Source organism: Falco cherrug, chromosome 7 (assembly GCF_023634085.1).
Source record: "Falco cherrug isolate bFalChe1 chromosome 7, bFalChe1.pri, whole genome shotgun sequence".
Lineage (NCBI taxonomy): Eukaryota > Metazoa > Chordata > Aves > Falconiformes > Falconidae > Falco > Falco cherrug.
Window position 1 is genome coordinate 1,548,389 of NC_073703.1, and position 22,149 is coordinate 1,570,537.

General features: G+C 45.4%; 1 protein-coding gene across 1 annotated transcript; it reads right to left on the minus strand.

Annotated features, from left to right (window-relative positions):
• Positions 1–212: 212 nt before the first annotated feature.
• Positions 213–21,420, minus strand: LOC102052033 (potassium/sodium hyperpolarization-activated cyclic nucleotide-gated channel 4). Its single transcript, XM_014278585.3, has 4 exons — positions 21,290–21,420; positions 19,074–19,314; positions 17,318–17,482; positions 213–4,575 (listed from the first exon to the last, which is right to left on the minus strand). The coding sequence occupies exons 1-4, from the start codon at positions 21,413–21,415 to the stop codon at positions 3,023–3,025; spliced, it is 2,085 nt and encodes a 694-aa protein (XP_014134060.2). The 5' UTR covers positions 21,416–21,420; the 3' UTR covers positions 213–3,022.
• Positions 21,421–22,149: the final 729 nt, after the last annotated feature.

The following is a 22,149-nucleotide window of genomic DNA, read 5'->3' on the forward strand; positions in this document are numbered from 1 at the left end:
TCAACAGGAGAGAGAAGACTGAAATGCCACCCAAGTTTTTTTCTTCTTTAAACCTCATGTCATGTTGCCTGAAGTTAACACTTAAAGCAGACAGCAAGTCAGAGGGATGGTTTTTTCACATTTTTATTTACTAAGGTTTTTATTGTGTGTTTTATATTGCAAACCCCACCCCTAGAACTCTTCCCTCCCTTCCCCCCAAAATAAACCAAAAAATAACAGTAATAATAAATATAGTTCCACCTACTGAGACAAGCCTAGTGTTGACTGGGGTCCAGTCAGAATAACTCAATATTGGCTACTGCACTGCTAAGAACTGGAAAATCAAACAATATCCCCATGAAAAACAAAGCAAAGGAACCCAACTGAAGAAGGATGTTCACCAGACTGGTGGATGGAACGCACATCTACCAGAGACAGCCCTCAGGGTGTTTCTGTGCACCTCCGCTTGTCTGAGTGTCCACAGGGGTTGTTGAGATTCAAGTACCAATGCAGCAGTCACAGGACAGCCATGAGAGCTTGGCATTGCTGGGCTGAAGACCTTTCCCACCTGCTTATATTAGATACCCTAGACCCAAACAGCTCCCAGGCTCCTGAGATGCTCATTCTAGGGGCCCTCTAGCATACAGGGAAAAAAGATTGCTTAAACAAATATAAAACTTAAAAGGATATTGTGAGTCTTCCTTCTAGGAACTGCCTCCTACCTACCTACGACAATATGAGAGGGTCTGTGAGTCTGCTTCAATTCCATCAACTGATTCTGTTTCAAGATGAACCTGTACATATTTGGAAAATCAGGATCTATATATTATAATTATCACCTGCCAATCAGTCCTACAGGAGGGTCAAAACTGACATGTATTTTAAAACTAGGATAGATAGATATGTAAATATATGTGTGTGTGTGTGTGTGCATGCTCACACATGTGCATAAATAGACTACATATGTGTATAACTATACTATATATATAAAAGCATGTGTGTATATATATATATAAAATCTACACACACACACACACACACACACACACATGCACCCCTCCCACCACACACACTCACACATATATAGTTGTATGTAGCTAGTAGAAAAAACAGAGTTCCCCTGACCCTTTAAGGAAGACCAAAGCCGATTACATCTGAATTCTGAGCCACCAAAGCACATTGAAGCAGGAGTGCCCAGGAATGCTTGCAGCAACATTCAAGATACAGGCACATGTCAAGAGTTTTGCAAACAATCCGATATAAAAAACAACTGTCAGCCAGTGTTTTGGGAGAGAGTTGGAAGGAGGTCAAAGAGGGAGTTACATGGACCTGTATCATTACTGTGATAATAGTAAGTTTTTTGGCACTGCTGCATGAAGTCCTGCTTTCCCCTCTGAGGGCTGGAGGGACCCCATGATAGCTGGAAACAGAGGGAGGCTGGACATGTGTTTCTAACAAGTGTTAGAAAAGTTGAGCACCTGACTCTTTACAGTGAGGTGGCCGGAGACACCTCTCGGCCCAAGAAAAAAAAATGAGAGGAAGAAAGGATCAAAGTAAAAGGAGACATTTGCTCTAGAGGTAAAGGCTGTAGCTTCTCAGTGCGGTGTACACCCAATGGCCCCTTACTATCTTCATCCCACTTTGACTACCTTAAATCAGGGGAGCCCAAAAAATCCAGCTCAAGGTGCCTGCCAGGCCCCAGATGTGTCCAGTGATGCTGCAACTGCAGGGCAAGACCAAAGCCAATCAGGTGCAGGCTGTTATTGCTGGTGAAATCAAGCAAATGATTTCAATTCCCCCATCAGAGGAGAAGCATGGACCATGGCTGGCCAAATTTCTGGTCTAATCTTGTTTAATGGTATAAATATAGTTGCAAATCTGGAGGATTCTTGGCTGGGCACCAGTATTACCCTTGGTGCCCCAAAGCTCAAACTCCCCTGGGCTAAGGAGGAAGAGGGCTGGGGTGACTGCACCCCACTTTTCAATCTTTTTCTACACAATTCTCTTCAAAGCAGTCAGCCCATGGACACTGAGACATTAAAATGGGAAAGGGAAGGTTAAACTGCTGCGTCTTTCTCCATCCCTCCCCTTGCTTTGCACTCCTCAACCTGGAAGGCAGCACACAGGCTTTCCAGTCCATGGAGAGGTTGAAGCTTAGGCTCTTCTGTTGGCTGGGGTGAACTGCCTGGTGTGCTGGCAGAGAGACAGGACTTCTCCCACAACCCACATCCACGACGCCTACAAAAATAGAGAGGATATTCACTGCCCTCCTTGTGACTTACAAGGGATTGCTTCTTGTTCCCACTAGAGCATCAGTGGAATAAGAGACAAGCATCTGAAGTCAGGCCCGTCCATCTCCTGGCCACCTTCATCTTCTTCAGATGGAGTTCAAACAAAAAATTGGCCCTTCTGAAACCCCTAGAGGGGACTGCATTAATGAAACTCACCCCTCCTGTTGCTTCCTCTGCAAACTGCTGATCACAGGAGAAAACCTAGGAGTAAGTAAAACTTTCTGACGCACACAGTGAGCTATCCAAATCCCCCCGTAACTAGGTACTGGGGCCCAGATTCACAGCTGGTGCAAAGCTGAGACCAACTGCAGCTGTTCTAAAAACACCATCTATATGCCTGACCTGATGTTCCATTTTACAGCCCACGTCAACCTCAGATCTTTGTCTCAACAGGAAAACCTTTTTTGGTGGCTTCTATGGCTGATCATTCACATGTTCCAGCTCAGGCACACGCCTTGTCTGTGTGTTACCTCGTTGGATTAAATTTGCTGATATCCTTTTTTTCCATGTATTAAAATATTCTATAAAATCAAGTGACCAAAAATCTATAGCTCTAAGAATACCTGGTTATCTTCTTTTTTTGTTGTTTTTCGTGTTGTTTTTTGTTTGTTTCTAATCACAATTAAACCTAAACAAAAGAAATGAAGGAAAAAGGTCGGGCGGGGGGGCGGAAGAAAAGGAAAAAATGATTCATGAAAGTCTAATAAGCAACTGAATTGCACGGCTGACACAACAGCTCTCAGAAGGAGTCCTCACAAATTGGAGGGCAGTTTGGATCTGACAGGTTCCAGATCCCCTGTGAGCACTATGGATTCTTTCCGCCCACCAGCAGTCAGAGAAGCAGCGCTGGCCCCAAACACCAGTGGATGTGGTAAAGAACCTGAGGACATCTGACGTGGTAAAGTCACACGCCCAGGAACTGAGCTACAAGGCTTCCCAAGAAGTCCAGTCCCTCCACCAGGAAAAGGAGAGAAGCTGGAAACAGATTCTCTAGAGGAATGAGAACTTTGACTCAGCGTCTGAGCCAGCTCTTGGGGCAAAGATGGCTGGGAAGCAGAAATCAACTTGATGTCCTGGTTCAGACGTCCCGGTGGTACAGGTGGCGTGCTCTTGGACTGCAGGATCTGCAGAGGTGGGCTGGCGGTTTGAGGCAGGAGCAGAGATCCATGAGAGCCTGAAGCCCCAGAAGGGCCACACTGAAAAGTTCTTGTTGCCACTGGGCTCTGAGTGGGAGGACTAAGGCCAGAAGGGGTATAACAGGGAGAGGCAACACCAGACTGTTGTAGTGGAGACATGGAAGCAAAACGTGGCCGTTCTTGGTGGAGCTGGGCTATCGTTCCAGTTAAAGATCCTAATGCACTTGGATGTGTTTGGCACAGGCCTGAGGATGGCCCGCCAGAGGCTTGTGCCATCTGGCTTAGGCTGGAGGATGGAGAGCTGGAAGAAGGAGGGGGTTGGAAGTGATTCATTCCTGCCAAAGTCCCACTGCCTGAGAGCTGCTGTAACTGTCCCCCCTGCAGTGGTCTTGTGGTGGGCTGGAACTGGTTGAGAAGACTCGGGGGTGAGTTTGATGAAAGCTGAGTGAGCGATGTTGATGGGGAGCTAGTTGTAGCTTGCTGGAAGTGCCCAAACCCACTACTGGAAAGGGCTGGCTGCTGCTGCTGCTGCTGCATGGGCTGAGCTGTACCTAAGGGTGATCCAGAAGGTGCATGTTGGAACTGGCTCAGTCCCACTGAGGATGCGCCACTCAAACCTGGCTGGCTTGAGCCACCTGGAGGGGATCCCACCTGGAACTGGCCTAAGCCAGTGGCAGCTGAGAATCCTGCGAGCTGCTGGATGTGGAAGGAAGAGGATGAAGGGGTTTCTGCTCCTGGTGTATGCAGCTGGGATGGAGTACTGGAGGGAGAGCCAAGAGCAGAAGGGCCAGTTGACGGGATTAGAGACTGAAGCCTTTTCAGTTGTCTTGGAGTCTGGTTGGACTGCTGCCCCAAGGAACCCAAGACAGACACTGGAGGACGGAAGATGGCTGTTGGGAGGCGTGGGTGGTGGGTCAGAGCTATAGCGACAGAAGTGGTGGCTGCTGCAGCTTGCAGGGGTGCCTGGATCAGTGGCGTCCAGATGACAGGGGTGGGTGTGGATGCGGCAGCAGCAGCAGCGGCAGCAGCAGCCTGGACATTGTGAGCACAGTGCGCCATCTCTCTGTCATGCTGCACAATCTGCTGGATGATCTCATTCTCTTGGTAGTTGAAAACACCCGAATTGAGGTCATGCTGGACTTTATGCAGCAGAATGGAATTTTTCTTGCCTGTAGAGAAATTGAAGAGAGAAAGAGTCATTCTGATATATCAAAGCATGGGAGGCTTCCTCAAAGCTTCCTGCCAGTCTTTTCTCAAATTGTTGGCACTGCCTGCCCTCCACTGTCATTATGGGATCTGTGTAAAGTCTCTGTGCTCCAGCAACAAGATGACAAACATCATCTTCTGCTTTTGTTGTATGATCAACAAAACTGAAGATCTCATAAAAACGTGTCTGTCAGGACACACATATCCTTAGTTAGACAGTAAAGCCACTTTTGACAAGCGTAGCAGCAGACTGGTAGCAAAGCTTATGAATCTGGAAGATTCCCAGTTTGAACCTCATAATATGAACTTCCATTAGAAAAAGAGAATAAATCCAAAGGCTGCAATTTTTTTGTGTGTTTGCATAGGAAAACCTCAAAAATGTAAGTCCAGTGAAGTCTCCTGAGTCTTCAGCTACTTTCCTTCAGCTACACCTCTTCCTTATGTCTCATGCAACCTGTTCACTCTGGAGTCCAATACATGTTTTTAGTTAAGGGAAATTTCTCCATGAATAAAGGACAGAAGGACTTTACATGTGGGAAAAGCTCATCTGGCCCAAGTAAGAGACTTCAGACATGCTGCAGCTACCATCTTATTTGGCCATGCCCTTCTAGCCCCAACTTCAAGGAAACTGCAGGCTAGCAAACATCGTTCCAGCTGGACTTCCTAGCCTGCAGCAAAATATTAGCTCAGCATTTTGCCTTTTCAACTGGCTGGAAAACGTGGCATAATGAGTTTGTCTGGTCTGAGAGCACACCTGGCACTGAAGGGATGCACTCTCCTGGACTGAAGGACAGAGCCATTCAACACAGGGGTATGAGATGCTGCCAGGGATGCCCTTCCACCAGAGCACAAGTGCCTTCTCAAACGAGAGGATTACTGAGAGGATTACTGATGTGGACAGGCTCTCTGCATAACAGCTTTTACACCTCTGTTCTCGTAACAGCATGCAAACTGGTAACTGTGCCAGCACTGATTTATAAGGAGGTGGTATATGCTGATCTCAATGATTTTCTTACAGAATTAGTACAGTTAGATCCCTGTTCTTGTCTTTTCAAGGGTCCTCTACCCTGACAACACATGCAAGTTTGAATTGATGACCTATCAATGCAAAGGAAGCACCTGCCTATGGGCTTCCTTTTCACTTTTGTTTACTGAAGCTATTTGGATTTGAAGAGTTCAGTCTAGGAAGTTCTGTGTGTGTGTGACTATGTGCGTGCATGTGCATACCTGGCCCTCTGGTTGCGTGCCTGTGCACAGCTCAGTTTTTAGCTGAAGCTCATTGGGTGAGTGCAGAGAGGTCACCTCTAGATGAGGCACCAGCCAGTTTGGATCAGATCAAAAGCTGTATTAACCCTCCTTCTGAACTGAACAAAATGTACCCTCAGGCTCTGCATCCATTAGCAAACCTCTCCTCTGATTCAGATGTCATTTCTGCTGGTTCCTGTCTGATCACTTCTAGTTCCCGTACAGGTCCAGGGCAAACAGACAGCACCTTGCCCATCTTGCCAGTTGCCACGGATTTACAGAGGATGAGATAGCAGCAGGTATGGAATGGAGGCCTGGGATGTGGAAGGGCCTCTTTTTCTGTATTTTAACCCCCAAATCATGTCATGCTTTAAGAACTAAAGGCTGGCAGCGCAGCTCATATCAATGAAGTTTTCTGCAAACAAGGAAGGGTTTGTCCATTAAACTTGTCCCCACGCTTTCATGAAATCACAACTTTCAAGATAAGTCAACCATTGATACTATTAAGACCACAGTATGATATTTAATTTGTCCCACACAGCATTCTTGTTTAAGCTGGTCAGCTGATAGTTTCCAAGAGTGGACTGCCATGTTGGGTAGTAGTTCCCAGTGAGATTCCAGAGGAATTTCCTTCCAGTCCTATACCAGTCAGAGCTCAGATCTTTATATGCAGACTCGGGTACATCTCTGTGCATAGATGACATTGTTGTTTGGGTTTTTTAGTGTACCGTTTACATCCATACAGATAAAAGAGTAAGGAGTTTAAGGACATGCCTCTTGTTCTAGCCAAATGTAAAAACAAACGTCTGCAAACAAGCAAAAGAATTTGAATGACACTCTGAAAAGGGTAGCTGGTATCCTGGTGTCCTAAACGCTGAAATGCTAGTCTTGAATATAACTAGCTAAGTTCCAAATCTACCATCAGAAAAAAAAGTAAAAAAATTATTGCACAAATAAGGAGGAAATTGCAAAGTTTAAAGGAGATACTAGTCACTATCACACATAATGCTAGGAAGGCATATAGTGTGGTTTAATTCTGGTGTCTAACTGCAAAGCATGAAAAGATACAGAGAACACCCACAAGAATCAGGCCTGAAAAACATCAGTAAAACACATTCAGCTTCTCTCAGAAGAGTTGATTTGACACTGATTTATTGGAAACTTCACAGATGAAGGAAGCTGCTAAGAACTACTCCCTTCAGTTCCAGAAGGACTCATGAGACACTGTGGTTTTAGACAAGCCCATAAAGAGAAGGATCAATCTAACTGTAACTGTAGTTAAGCATTGGAAGAACACACTAAGGGTTTTTCCTTTACTGTACTTTTTAAAATCAAGCATTTATTTCTTTATAAAGGATGAGACGTGGCTCTAGCAACCGAGTGCTACACAATAGTGCTATGCAATTGTTCAGAGTGGGTAAAGCTTGCAATCTATAGTGGGCTGAACTGCACCATGAACCCAAACCACTAAAATGCTGACGAGGGTTTTGAATCTGGATCTGCAACTGGCACGTTTGGGGGATGTCTGTTGGGGGTAGTGGTATGTGATGCTTAATGCTTTTGTGTTTTACCTACTGCTAATCGCTCCCTCCAAAAAAAGCAGTATGGTATATGAACTGGCCTTTCTTTTCTCACCTTCGGAAAAGATATCACATCTGGAAGGATGCAGTCCTGAAAGCAAACAGTGTTCTGAGCTGTCGTTACAGAGCTTGTCTGCACGGGAAATACATGTGTAGGGTATGTCTATACAATACATACATAATGTCTGTTTCATTGTATACTGGACTAGAATAAGACAGCACTGGATACCCCTAAACAGACACATTTAAATGGTTCTACCTGCCATTCATGCAGTCAGGTGCACTAGAGGGAGCAGAATGTCACCTTTAAACTTAAAAGAGCGTTTCTGCAGGGAACATACAGTGAAAGGGAGTGAATGGCACAGAGGGTCACGCTGCACACAGACCCCCCACAGAGTACTTTCCACCTGGTATCTACTAGAAGGACATACACGCTCACAAATAAATTAGATCGCAAAGAGCTGCTTAAACAGAAAGACTGACTGCTCCAGTCTGAAGAGAAGGAGCAACCTATCTAAATAAAACTGACTGGTAAGAGAGAATACGGCCAGCACACTTGAGTTAAAGAGGGATTCAGACTGCAGGTTTGTAATGGAGTTGATGGTACTTTTTCCAGAGTTGAAGGTACAAATCCCAGCATGGGGAATCTGTAGCTATCTTGCACAACTGCAAGGTCAGGATGCGGATGGGAGACAGCATGCTGAGTTCAAAGCAGACAGGCAAAAAAGCCGCCTTACTACATTTGCTTTCTTGCTAACAGACTGTAGCAAAACCAGGCTGAAGAGGAATGGCTAGGAGTAGAAGAAGGAGAAACAGCAGATGTTGCTAGTGCAGCTTTCCAAAAAGCTCAATACCAGCAACTGCTCTGTGTTTCCATCATTACACTTCATCTCACTCTTTTAATTCCATGTCACCTGTCTTTGGCTTCTGATTTGCTTGTCTGTGCTTGAATAGCCTGCAATTTCCAATGCTGCTCTCAATTCAAATGAGAACCCATAGCAATGTTAATCAGAGCTGCATGGATGAATTGAGGGTACTGATGTTTTCATAACCTGAGCTCTTGACAACACAGAAAGAACAGAACAGCAGACCCTGGTTTCCTTGGCAGAGCACTAAATAGGGAATATGCTAACATGTTCCAAACATGCATACAATTTACTGGAAATGGTGTGATCAAAGCTCTTAAATTTGTGTCAAATTGATAAAATAATTCCAGCAAAAGCCTTGGAATGATTATTTTTGTTACTTTTTAAAACAGAACATTTTGGTTTTCCTTTGAAATTACATTACACTTAACTGTTTTCCTGACACCAGCTTGAATCTATTAACTGTTTTATTAGACCAATTTTTCTTTCCTGTTTTGCCAAGGAAGTCTCAAATTTCTGCTCCAGAACATTTAAAAACATTACTGAAAACATTATTTCAGTTATTGAAGGGGAGAGGATTTTTTCAAAATAATTTTTCAAAATTTTCATTTATTAGAAAACTGAAAAATTAATTAATTCCACTATTCTGAAGAATTGCATCATTTACATGATGCTTCCACACACCAATATAAGTCTTACTAGTTGCTTCTGGAGAAAACCCCCCTTCCAGACAGCACCAGATGAGAACAGGCACTCAGCAGAGTCCTGGTGGGACAAAGACATTTTCTCAGCAGGTCTGTCTGACTGAGGTCCTGCATGAAACAAGCCACCAGTTGAAGAAAGCATTAGGAGCAAGGTTGTTTGGGCTAGTGGTTCTCAGATTATTTTTCCTCCTCATCTTACTTATGAAACTTCTCCAGTTTCAAATTCATTTTTCCTGCTCTGGATTTATTGTCATAGCACCTGCTTCAAAAGGAGAGCAGAAAAGACAGGAATCAGAAGACTGAAAGGCTGATTAGTTTGGCTCTGTGTAACCCTAATTGAAATTATGTTCTGCAGCTCACAGCTACACTCAGTGAACCGCAATAGAGTCCTGTGTTCTTGCTAAGGCAGGGAGAAGCTTCATTAGGAGGAAGGAAAAGGGACTCCCGTTTCGCCTTCAATCTAATCATGAAAGTATGGAGGCTCTATGTTAAGAGTTTCTCCTATGTTATTTATCCCACATAGATTAAAGTGCTGAGCAGAGTCTAAGGCACCAAGGTAAATCAATCCACCCAAGCATTTCTCCCAACCCCAAAAGCATTACACAAATTCACTGAGATGCCACGGAACTGGCACAGGATCCATCTGCAATTGCCTCAAGCACCAAGTCCCCACCCTTGGCTACTCTGTGGTAGCTCAAGGCCCCCCACCTTTCTACAGAGGAGAGAGAAGCTGCCTTGGGCTTCTGCAGGGCAAGGGGTGTGCGACACCTGCTGAAGGGTGGACCAGGTGGCTCCCAAGCAGCCACTCGGGCTGGATGTATTCCTGAACAGAACTGAAGGACAGTTCAACTAATGGAGGGAGCTACAGGAGCACAGTCAGTTAAAGGACTTAAGACTAAAAGGTCTCCCATGGCAAACTGACTTTTTTGTTCTCTTTGTGTAGCTCCTAACACAATATGATTTTTTCCTATAAGCAGACATAAATAAATATAATCAGTGGAGTGCTCTGGGTTCTAAAAACTCCATTCTCCTCACTGCAACAATAGGCTAAAGCGGGGGGGGCGGGGAGCAGGGGTAGAGGAGGAAAGATATTTAGAGCCTAGAAGATGTTAATAACAAAGCTACTGGTGCTTTGAAGTGCAGTGCGGTATGTAAAATGATGGAAACTAAGCAAACAGGAGTTCCTTCCTTAATAAAGAATTGCACACTCAGATTTTCCTCAACTGTAGACAGCGCACAAAAGAACAGGGAGAAAGGCTCATGTGATTTCATAAAAGGAGCCAGCGCTCAATAATAATTCTTCTATCAAATAATCAAAATTAGCCTTCTGTTAAAATTCTGCACAGACACAAGGGAAATTAGCTGTGACTTTCTGTTCATTTCTCTTTTCGCTTCTGTCTAAGCCTACTGGCTGCAGTTTAAGAATTCAGGTCACTAAATTGCTTTCTGCATTTGCATGTATTTGAAATAATCTCACTTTATTAGGCTGGCTTATGCCCTGGCCTGCTGTCGAAGTGGCCTCCCCCTGCCACATGGTTACTTCTTTCAGGTCTTGGCTTCTTACTATTCATATGACTGGATACTAAACACCCTGCTTGGATCACTGGTTGCAGCAAAGGGCTCACAGCACATTGCAGCTTTAAAGGTGGTCTTTGCCCTCCCTTGCCTATGGGTTACTTGTGTCCTGAGCTGGTCTCCTGTGGTAATTCAGCTTGCTGCCATCGTCCCTGGAGGGGCAATACAGCAACTGGCAACTGCAGGCAAAGAATCCCTGGACATACTCAGTAACTGGCAGTTTGCCACAGCTGCTTCTGTGCCCCAGGGGAAGTCTTCTGCACTGGGACTATATTGCTTGAAAGGTCTTGGCTGCACCAGTTCTTGCAACTGCCTTAGGAGTCCACGTATACCTTGAAATCAGCTGGAACACAGATTTCAAAATAATTCTTAAATCCCCGTCTATGTACTCTTTTCCCATTCAAGCCTGACTTTCAAACGTAAGTTAACTCACACTGAACTGTATTCACTATCAGGTAAAGCTTTCTACTCAGAATTGAAGTACCTCTTGGAAGCAATGCAAAGCCAGCTGAATCAACTCTAAGAGCATCGACTGAGGAGTTCAGCGTAATTAATCTGCTCTAGGTTTCTAATTCAGATTAACTTTTTTGAAAGCCTGGATGCGTAAACACGTTACAAACTAGATGTGCAGTTCTTGATGAACTGCTCTGCAGTAGTTGCTATTTGTGTACTCTTATGCCATGATACGTACAAGGCAGCACCCACCTGCATACTGCAGTGTCATTTCTCTCTTGCTACAGCTGTATCCCTTGTTGGTACATTTAAAGTACAACAATATCTCCTCCCCTGCTCTGTCCTCTGCAAGCCTATGTGGAGTTACACCTGTGCACAGGGATTTTATTGCAGGAAAGCCAAATACCATATTGAAAGTGAAACAAATTTTATCACCACGGAGCCCATTGTACTGGTTAGCTGAATTCTTACCACCATCTTCAAAAACAAAAATGAGTTCAAAAATCTTTCCAAGTGGATGCCTTCCCTCCCTGGACCACTCAGGCCTGCCACTGATTGCTTCTCCTCTTCTATAAAATGAATAGATATCTTCCAACATATGTGGCATCTCTTTTAACAGACAGAATGCAACCTTTAACTGGGTGAAACTGCTGTAGATCAAATGACACACACTGAGTAATGTTATCGGATAAACCTCATGACAGTTAAACAAAGCTTAAAATAAATTAAGCTCTTCCCTCCCACTCTTCACATTTATACCATTCATACAGTGCTTTGCAGAAAATAAATCTGAATATATAGAGCTATCTAGAGCAAGCTGTTTGTGAACATCCATGAAGGGGTATAAAAATTGTGTCATTCTGGAGTGCCTGTGATGCCCTGTGCTGCCCAAAGCATGGTGTCCTGGCTGTTAGTTATCACTAGAGACTGAAGCCAAAGAGCTGCCTTCTCCTCAAGTGGTAGAAGTGCTTGTGTCTGGAGCCAAAGCTCCTGCACTCAATTCTCAGTGTCCTACTGGAGCTGACAGCTGTGACAGAGATATTCTGGAAGACTCTGGACATTTTGGCAGTTTTTCTGTCAGTTGTGTGTTTTGCAGTGTGGGCCGGTTGCAGATAGCTACAGGACTGACTTCAAGATAGGACATGTCCCCTGAGTCCAGAGATGTGTTGGCAAGCAGGTCCTACTTCATGTAATTGAAGAGCAGGTTGAAAATTATTTTTAAAGATGTTGGAATGGTAAAATGTTACCTGAACAGGTGTTTTATTTTGATGCAGATAGCAAAGAGCTGTGGAAGTGGCTCTCTAAATATAAAAGGAATCCAGTAACTTGTGGGAACCATGGAGATAGGGTACAGATATATTGTACCTCCTAGAATTCCCTCAACTCTCTCACTTCTGCTTCATGTCTCCCAGGAGTCCAACTACTAGTGACTCTTGCCTAGAAGACCGTATTTCCCAGAGAATTAGCACCCTGCAAGGTAGACATAGATTGGGATAAACTGATGTGACCAAGGTCATTTACAAAGTCAAAGACGGGTCTCCTGAGATCTCATCACCACCCCTCACTGTCCCGTCTACTGTGGTGTCTTGGGCTCTATTGTCCTTCTAGAGTTGCATGAAAAATGGCAATTCCCAGTTCACCTTTATTAAGCTGAAGTAATCTGCATTCACTCATGGCTAGTAAGTTGCTATCTTTCCTTAGGCTAAACAGAAAATACTCTGAGTCTAGGCCTTCACTTCCAAATACAAAGAAAATCAGATGTTCAATTCCTGCTTAAGTCCAAGTTCCTACCCTGCACATCTGTCCTAGATAGCATTTCCCAAGTGTGATCCACCTAAGATATTTTAGATAACCACCTTAGGAGAAGACAAATCACACTTTAAATGCCTTTTTCTCTCTGTCAGCTATGTAAGTCAGACTCAGATCTCCACATTGTAGTGCTGGAAAACATGGGAGAGGATTTCAAGTCAGAGGAACACACATAATGGTATTTGACCTTTGATTCCTCATAAACAGTTATGTTCATGGGTTATTGAGGTGATGAGAGAGGACACAACACAGGAGAATCTGTGTTACCTTGTCAGCCACTGATACCTTCACCTGCTCAGTACTTGGCTAGTAAGATTCCACCTCCTTAAAGGGCTGGGCAGAGTTTAATGTGATTTTGAAATAAAGCTTTCTCCCAAAGCACACACACTCTAGACTTGTATACCTGGGCCACAGGAACTTTGACCCTTATGTCACCTGTGCCTGTACCAGCAGCCTCAAATCAGATATATATCTCCTTATGACCAAATCTGCTTGCTCATCTCATGTGCAGCTCTTTGGGGATTACTCACCTGTCTAAAGGAAACAAAATTTGGGACTACAATGTGGATACAGTGTAAAATTTACACTGAGTACATATTGTTTTATTTATTCACATTTCAGTCCACTTCGTGCACCTGACACAAGGGAGTAGGCAACTAAAAAGCATTCAAAGACCAAGCTCCACCTTTGTTAGCATTATTTTCCCTGTAGAAGAGATGAGGAATTGAGGCACAGAGCAAAGGCACGACAAGGACAAGGACAAACAGGGAATCTGTGGCAGAGCTTGGCACAGATCCCAGATCTTCTCATTCACAGTTCACCTAGCCTAACACAGGCCAGCCCTTCCTCTGAGGCAGCAGATCCCAGAGTATTAGTCATGACCTAGACAAGTGGGGTTGCCAACCCAACAGGATTTCAATTGCAGAAGCGTGATCATGAGCTGACAAACAGGGTGCCCAGTCAAAAAGTGTGGGAATAGCTGTTTTTGTGGCTTGCTATATGACAAAGCTTTTAAAACTTCTACCACTATGATCTTGAACAGACACTTTTGTACTGCAATAGCATTACATAATTACAGTTAAGAGACTAGCATTGTGTTGTCTCAGCTTTTCTTTGTTTTTTTTAGCATCTGGAACACCTGGAGGAAATGCAAGGCACTTTTAATCATGGGTTAACTGGGATCCTTGCATCAAAACATACACAACTGGCACTTCAAATGTATGCATTTCAAACTACATGGCAAGAAATTCCTGATGAAAACGGAAAAATAACTTCCTCTGGCTTTCACCTCTCACCACTGGCCTTGATATAGATGGTAAGCAACCTTATGACAGACCTTTATGGTATCTATTACAGCACAAATAATTGTCCCCCAACATTTTTTGAATGCATCAGTTAATTTTGATTTGACAATATTCACAACACACATTGTATTTACTTTCAATGAACATTTGAGTGCTTGTGTTTTACAAGCACAAATACATGTGAAAATCTAATGTGAAGCTTCAATGATGACTGAAAGCCAGTTTCAAAGCCAGTCAGGAACAGAATGATGTGACTTACGTAGCTGACACATCACAAACTGGGATGATTAGCAAATGCTTGTCAGACAAAGAATTACTCACTGGAGAAATGAATAGATCATTTCAGCACACAAACACCACAAAGAATTTCACAGCCTGGTCAAGAACAAGAAAAAGAGGAAGATTTAATCTGTGATAAAATTATCATTAATCAGTGATTGGCCTAATTTCCTTGAGTATCAATCTTCACTCTCTGAGCCTGTGGAGAGTTAGGTGTGTGACATTCTGCAGGTTGAGGAGTTCTTTAGAGTCTGAAGTTACCCAGAGAGCAGAGTTAAGCAGGGACACAAATCTTTGTAGAATCCCAGCCTTAGTCAATTCATGAAGACTAATCTCTTCCAGTCTTTAAAGAGCTCTGCAAGTGCAAAACACCTGGGAAACTTCCCTAGCCATGCATGGCACAGGCAGGATGCCAATATCAATTCCCATTAACAACAGAGTTTAGAGGGACACATCAACATGCTCTTTGCCAAGCGATCAATGTAGCTGACAGCTCCCTGGGGGCTGTGCCCTTCCTGCTGCTGCACTGCCCATCTACCAGCAGGAAGCGATGCGGGCACACAGATCAGGGCACATCTGCCCCTCTCCTTCCCCTCTGCCTAGCCACAGGCTTTCAAGCTGTGTTTGCTCTGCAAAGTGAATGCCTCATCACACCTTCAGTCAACCAGTACTGCTCCGGTTGCTTCAAGGGATGAGGTCTTACATCCTCATCCTGTCTCCCTGCTACCTAGATGAGCTCACACTATGCTTTCCAAATCCTCCACATAGCAGGTAATCCTATCAACATTCCTCCCGTCACTGACAGGATGGACTGAGATTTCCCCCCCTTGCCCTCTTGATTCCTTAGTGCACAGAGGGAATACTGGATGGATCTTATCCTGGTACCAGAACAGAGAGAGCCCTCTGAATCATTTCGTGTACTCAGTGAGGCATACGTTTCTCAAGGACAAGTTGTCACCTGGGTGAAAGGGAGTTAGTGAATGCACCACTGACTTGGAAAGAGGCTCCCATTTGCTCCCATCTTGTGTACAGATCCTGAGCTGAAAGTAACAAGAATCAAAAATATGGTCCAGCTTCTGTTCATATCTGGCTTTTATGAACTGCTATTTCTTAACTTCAGTCCTCTCAAATAATCCCTCTGCTTCCAGAGAGTCACAGCAGAATGCAGTGATCTTGACCTCCCTAAAAAGTCACGTGCTGTCACACATCTACTGCATTACTCTTTCTGGATGGGGCATGTTTCAGAGGAAGGTGAAGAAATGCCTTATTTATAGACAGGGATTTCCATGGGATCCGCCAGTTTCAGTAGGGTACACATAACTCCCGTAGGCTCTTCGGGAAATTCCAGCCAGGGAGTGTTTGGCACAGAAGGGTTGGAAAGTGCTATGAAGATGCTATTTTGTGATAGTAGAGGATGTAAACGAGAACAGGCAGCTCTCAAGTCTGATTGTCGGGGAAACCAGGGTAGCACTAGGATTTTCAATGTATGACTGAAAGTCTCTGCCTTTTTACGGCATAGGGAATGACGTTGTCTCAGGTCAGCAGAATGGCAAAAGGAGGGGAGGGCAATGCCTGAGCTCCGCACCAAAGGGCCTGTTGTTTCAGTTGCTCTGTGTCACCTTCTGACCTTATGCTGACATTTTGCAGCTGTCTGTGGAGCGGAACTTCTCCTAAGGAGAGAAGCATGTGAGGTTCTTTATGCTGGTTCAGAATTTTCCAGGAATTTTAGTTACATGTGCAGTGGCACACAGAGCAAAAGACAAGAAGCATAGGATGCCCTGCCCACCTGTATACATGGTCACAAAGAGCATGAGGCTAAGAAGCTGAGCAGCACTGACCACCCAAAGCTGGAGAATCTGAGCTAAAGTCAAGCTGGCTCGTCCCTGGTTGCGCCTGACACTACATTCTCTCAGCGGTTTGTACAGTCTCATTTCAATAACCCAAGCGATGGGACTATTGCCACTTACACTAGGGCCTCATTAGCGTATGCTTTGCCAAACTCAACATATTTAGCTTATAACCTTTTCCTCAGGGGTCACACTTTCTGATTTGCAGCAGATAATGAGATGCACAGAATACAATGTTCCTGGCATGAAAAGCCCCAGAGGCACTGTACCCCTTGCTGGGATGCCAACTTCTTCCCCACCCCCCTCACCCCATTATTCTCCTTGCCTCCTGCAGTGTACTCAGACCTACGTTGACCTTTTTCATTCTGAAAAGCAATGAAAATGCATGCAATTTAAAGAGATGTATAAGAAGCTAAAGTTGTTAGACCGGGACTCTGAAATGCTTGGCCCTTGACTCTGCAAAGACTTCTTGCATGACCTTGCATAAGTCACTTAATATCTCTGTGTTAAATGTCTCTAGTTGTGACCAAGGAATGTTATCCTGGTCTTCTCTAGTTAAGACAAGGATGTCTGCAGCACAAGTTGTCTCCCACAGTACAGAAGAGCATCCTGGGATTGGTCACTATGAGCTATAACAATCCAGTAATACTCTTTGGCTAAACTGTGTTTAATTTGGGCTGTGGGAGACTACGTGTTTATCAACTGTGTACGCATTCTGAGCTATAATTCAAAACTTAGTGAATTCACCACCATGGCCCTGATGGCCTCAGACTGCCAATCTCAGTTCTTCAAAAAGACTTCTTGGAAACAAATGGAAGCACGAGCCAGCCGAAATGTGTGTATTTGAGAGAGAAAGAGAGAGAAGCAAATGGATTTAACTGATTGTGAATGGGGCTCCTTGTAGGAGCTGAAATCAGGCAAGGAGAGACAAGCTGGGGTCTCCTTCAGTTCACAACTCCAGCAAAGGAACTAAGGATGAAGCCTGGAGATGGGGTGTCAGGGCAGCAGGTAATGGGAAGGAGACTCTCACACCTTCTACTTACCAATTCTGTCCAGCCGGTCAAGAGCCACGGTTTCAAAAGCTCGCCGCATCATGGGATACTCTTCCAGCACCTCGTTGAAGTTGTCCACCGAGAGGGAGTAGAGCCGGCAGTAGGTATCAGCTCGCACACTGGCTGTGCGCCGGCCACGAGTCAGCAGGCAGATTTCTGGAATCAAAGACCCAGCCTGAGAACATGGGGATAGACACCATCGCCTCTGCAATATGAGACCTGGCACTGTCACTCACAGGCAGTCCTGCCTGCCACCCAGTCTCCTCTCTAGCTGGACTCTACCTGGTCTTCCACTGAAAACATCAACAGTGGTAATATTCTGCATATGCACTAACATTTAAAAATACCAGGGGGCTCACTTGTGGCAGCTGCTGCACACATTTGCACCTCAGGGATTCTGCTGATCTAATTAGCCAGACAAGTTTTGTTATGGTGGATTATCAAAGATATCATTTGCGCATTCAGACTGGAGAACCTGTCTTTCTTCAGCTCCTCATGGGCACTGGGAGCAGAAGGTCAAGCTCTGCTCTCATTGAAGCTAATTCTCTCTCTAGATTTGTAGTAAAGACTCCGTGCTGACCTGGGGCTTTGGTGCCTGGTAGTAATTTTGATCACCACACCTGGAAGATTTGTCTTTTCAAAGTTTTCAAAGCTTTCTGTAGATATGCCACAAGCTTACAGATTGTCAGGCAAAGTCAAGCTAGTGGCACTTACTAATTCCTGGTGTGTTTACACAGCACTCATCTACTCCTAGGAGGATGCTCAGCTGGTTACGGTACAGAAAGCCCTTGACTCTTCCATAAATGCCTCGCTCGGGCACAGACACTCCTTGAATGCTCAGCGGAGCTCCTGACTCTTGCTTTTCCACTGACTGCACACAGAGTATGGGCAGCTACAACAGACACTTAAAGACAGATAGTATGACCCAAAGACTGACAGCACTTTTCTGTGTGCTGTCTGTTGGGTGTCAATCCACTAGCATCACTCTCAGGATTCACTCTGGGTCTACCCCAAAGCATTGTCACAGCAGCACTACAAGGTTGTAGTGCATTATTAGGCTGCTTTCCTAAGGAAATGATGCTTATGAGACCATGCCATGTGTGTGTGTCACTGTGTGTATGGTATCTAAAACACATAGAATGTCATGGGCAATTTTAATCAAATCTGTTAGTCAAGGTATCCTGACTCCAACCCTGTAACTCCAAACCCCAGCAAACAGACCCAGCTTGCTAGGGACATGCAAAATAATCCGTAGGAAATATGGGGATTTTTTAATGATGCATGATCGGGATTTTTTAATGGAGAAAAGGCCCATTAAAAAGAAAGGAAAGGCAGGTTTCATTCTGCTCCCTCTCAGAAGACCATTAATTGTGGTGCCTCCAGTGCTTGCACAGAAACATCCATCTACCAGAGAACTGTTTGTCTTGGGCTGTCAGTGAGGTCTCCACAGGGCTCTGATAGGAGGGGTGTGTCCATGTTACTAGTAAGAGCACCATCCTAGATCTTCTCTTATAGTCTTTTTTGGCCTCATACTAGTTTCACTGTTCTAGAGCTCTGCTGATGATACATTATGCCTGTCTGACATTTTGCTGAGCCATGAGAAGAACAAGAGATGGAGGGTGGGGGAGGAGGTGCCTGGGTTATCAGTTCCACATGTTGCCATCCCTGTTCGTCCAGGACAAGTTAAGGAATGTATGAGCAATAGCAGTGGGTGTCGCTGTGAAACAGTGATTGACTTAACACGCACCTCCAAAGTAGGAGCCATCTGCCAGCTTGGTTTCCTTGTTGCCTTTGGTGAGGACGCTCACCACCCCATGCTGGATGAAGTACATCTTCTTGCCGATGGTGCCCTCCCGGATGATATAATCCCCTGGCTGAAACACCTCGAACCGCAACTTGGTCAACATGGACGTCACAAAGTTGGGATCTGCGTTGGCAAACAGGGGCATGGAGGCAACCAGCTTCCGGCAGTTGAAGTTTATGATTTCCTGACCATGATGTGATGCAAAAGAGAGAGGAAGAGAGGGGGAGGGGGAAGAAAAGATGGGACAGGGAGCAGAAAAGACACACACATGTGTTTAGTCAACATCTAATAACCTACGATGTTCCCTCCACCTGATCTCCACATTACAAGGGGGCGGGGGGGCGGCAATGCTGTTCCCTTAGTCTGGCTCCTCCAGTGCAGGCTGGAATGGGCTCTGGATGCTCAAAGCATATAGCAGGGTGAGCTGAAGCGACAGCTCAACACCGTGCTTCCCTGCTTTCATTCATATGCTTTCTCTCTGGGTAGGGACAATACCCCACAACCTCCCAAATACACACAATATACCTCTTTCTGCAGGAAACCTTGGACTGTGAGAGAGGTGCACAGAACCAGTGAAACTCTGTATGAAAGAGCCCAGGGCTCCTCTCTGGGAAAATGTTGTAACTCAGCTCAGCAGCTCGACGTTCTCAGTTGCCCTTGCTTGTCAATGAGATACTGAACAGCACAAATGTGCCAAGATGCTCTGAGAAAGACTTATCCTGCGCAGATGGGGACAGCATCAAGAGACGGGAGGAAGAGGTGCCCGCCAGTCACTGGGTCATGGGCTGGAAATCAACCACAGAGGAAGAAAACCCAATGCAGCTGTTCGGCTGTCATACAGCAGACAGGGACTGTGCCTCCTCCTGTGGCTTGGTGTCACTTGGAGGGTATGACAGCACTTTCCACTGCACAGGATCTGCTCTGTGCCATGTCAGCTCAGACTCAGAAAGTGGCAGAAAGTGATACTGAGTAAATCACCTCAGCACAAGGCTCCCCAGCCAAGCAGGGGAAGGAGCATCTGGATGACTGGAGCAGGACGAAAGAGGGCTGGGGAAGCATTGCTCTCTTCCTCACCGAGATTCTTTTCAGGGTTGCCCTTTGAGACTTTGGCAGAACTAGTTTTAAAATACATCTGGTAGATCCTCAGCTCTTCTCTCTCCTATGGAGGTACGTTATTGGGAGGAGGAAGACAGAAGGAAGACTGCTTCTGGTGCTTCTGGGTAACATATTGGAGGCATATACCAGGGAGAATCTGCAATGCTAGGCTTCAGCTAGAGAAGGGGATTTTCTATAAACTCTTTTGAAGTGGGAGCCCTGCCAGAAGGCTCCTCCTTCCTTTGACTCTACATGCTGTTACAACTGATGGATGGGGCACAGATGAGGCCAGCACACCACATAGTGATTTATATAAATACATGAGATACAGCTTAATATTAGGGAGCATGAGGTGGGAGCTTAATGAGATGCCAGGCAGTGGCGCGTGTTTGTGTGGGAAGGGAAGGGGGCTTGCAGAAGTGTGAGAGAATAGCAAAGTACTTTCCAGAGTGTTCTCCTGCAGGGGCTGACATCGCCGGACATTGCCATGGCCTCAGAAGGTGCCAAGATGTACCTATCACATGGTGAGTGGGCGGCAGGGCCTGTATACTGCAGCCCCCATTGCCTTTACGTCAGACATCACTTGTGCTGCAGCAATTAACAGACATGGGCAAGAGTCCTGCCAATGCCAAAGGCCTGGGTTTCTCTCTCCACAAGCAGTGACTTCTGCTGTGACCAAGGCAAGGGAATACCGGACATACACTAAAGGCTAGGACAGTCACTCCCGCTGAATGAAACTCTCCAACAGAGACATAGACAAGCTGTGGACCATGTTCTTCTTGGCCTTGCTCTCCCAGAAAGTTAGGCACAGCACGGGAACAGGTACAGCCCCAAGAAAAATGGGGCCTTTATGGCTGCTCAGACACATGAATATGATATCTCTGCTGGGCATGACACTAGAGCGCACACACAGCCAGTGCTAATGGGAAAGCCGGCCTCTCACAACTCACATCACCTGATGGTGTTATCTGCAAAGCACTGGGACACGACATTGCACACCAGGAACTCCACAACTGCCAAAGACGACAGGAACATGCATTGCCCATTCACTGCCCTCTCCTTACCTCTCGGAGGGGCTCGCTCAGTTCTCCCAGGATGCTCTCCTCATCAAACATCTTCCCCTGGTAGCGGTGCTCATAGTAATCATGGATGCGCTGCCGCATGTCTGCAGGGAGCTTGTGGAAGGACATATACTGTTCCACTTGTTTGTACTGTGCAGGGAGACAGAAGAAGAGAATGAGTTACCAGTACATACAAGAAATGGCCCCTGCTCACAGACAAGCACATGCTAGACCATACCCATACCTGTTTCTTTCACACCAAGCTGGGCCCAGGAAGGAAAATCTGGTGCAGGAGACCACCAGTCTGAATGCACAGGGAGTTTCCAGACCTTTTGTTATATTCTCCAAATGGCTGCCCCATGTTTTAACCTTTAAACTTACCCTCAGCCAGCTACACTGCGGACACAACTCCTCATTCCCTGGGTGCTGGGCAGCCCAGGTGTTTGTCTTCCCCTAAACACACAGCAAAAGCTGGGAGCAGAGATGAGTAAGAAGTGCTCAGCTGGGAATCTCCTCTCAGCAAATACTGCTGAGCAAAGACTGCCCAAACCCTGTGCAGAATGAGAGCAAGGGAAGTACAATGTGCCTTCAACAAAAGGTTTTTTCATGGCACACAGCAGAACTGCAGCCAGGGTGTATGACCCGGCAGCTTTGGCTCTAGACCAGTAAATGATGTGCAGCACCTCGAGGCCTCAGCCAAGCACAAGAACCCACTGTACCAGGGGCCGCAGAAAACAGTTCTTCCTTGGATGTTCATAGTCACATACAAACTAAAGAATGCACACACACAGAAATCTGAATTATTCAGTTGAAGCTGCAGTAGCCGTGGCCTGCTTTTCCTCTCCTCTAGAGTGTTCTTGTCC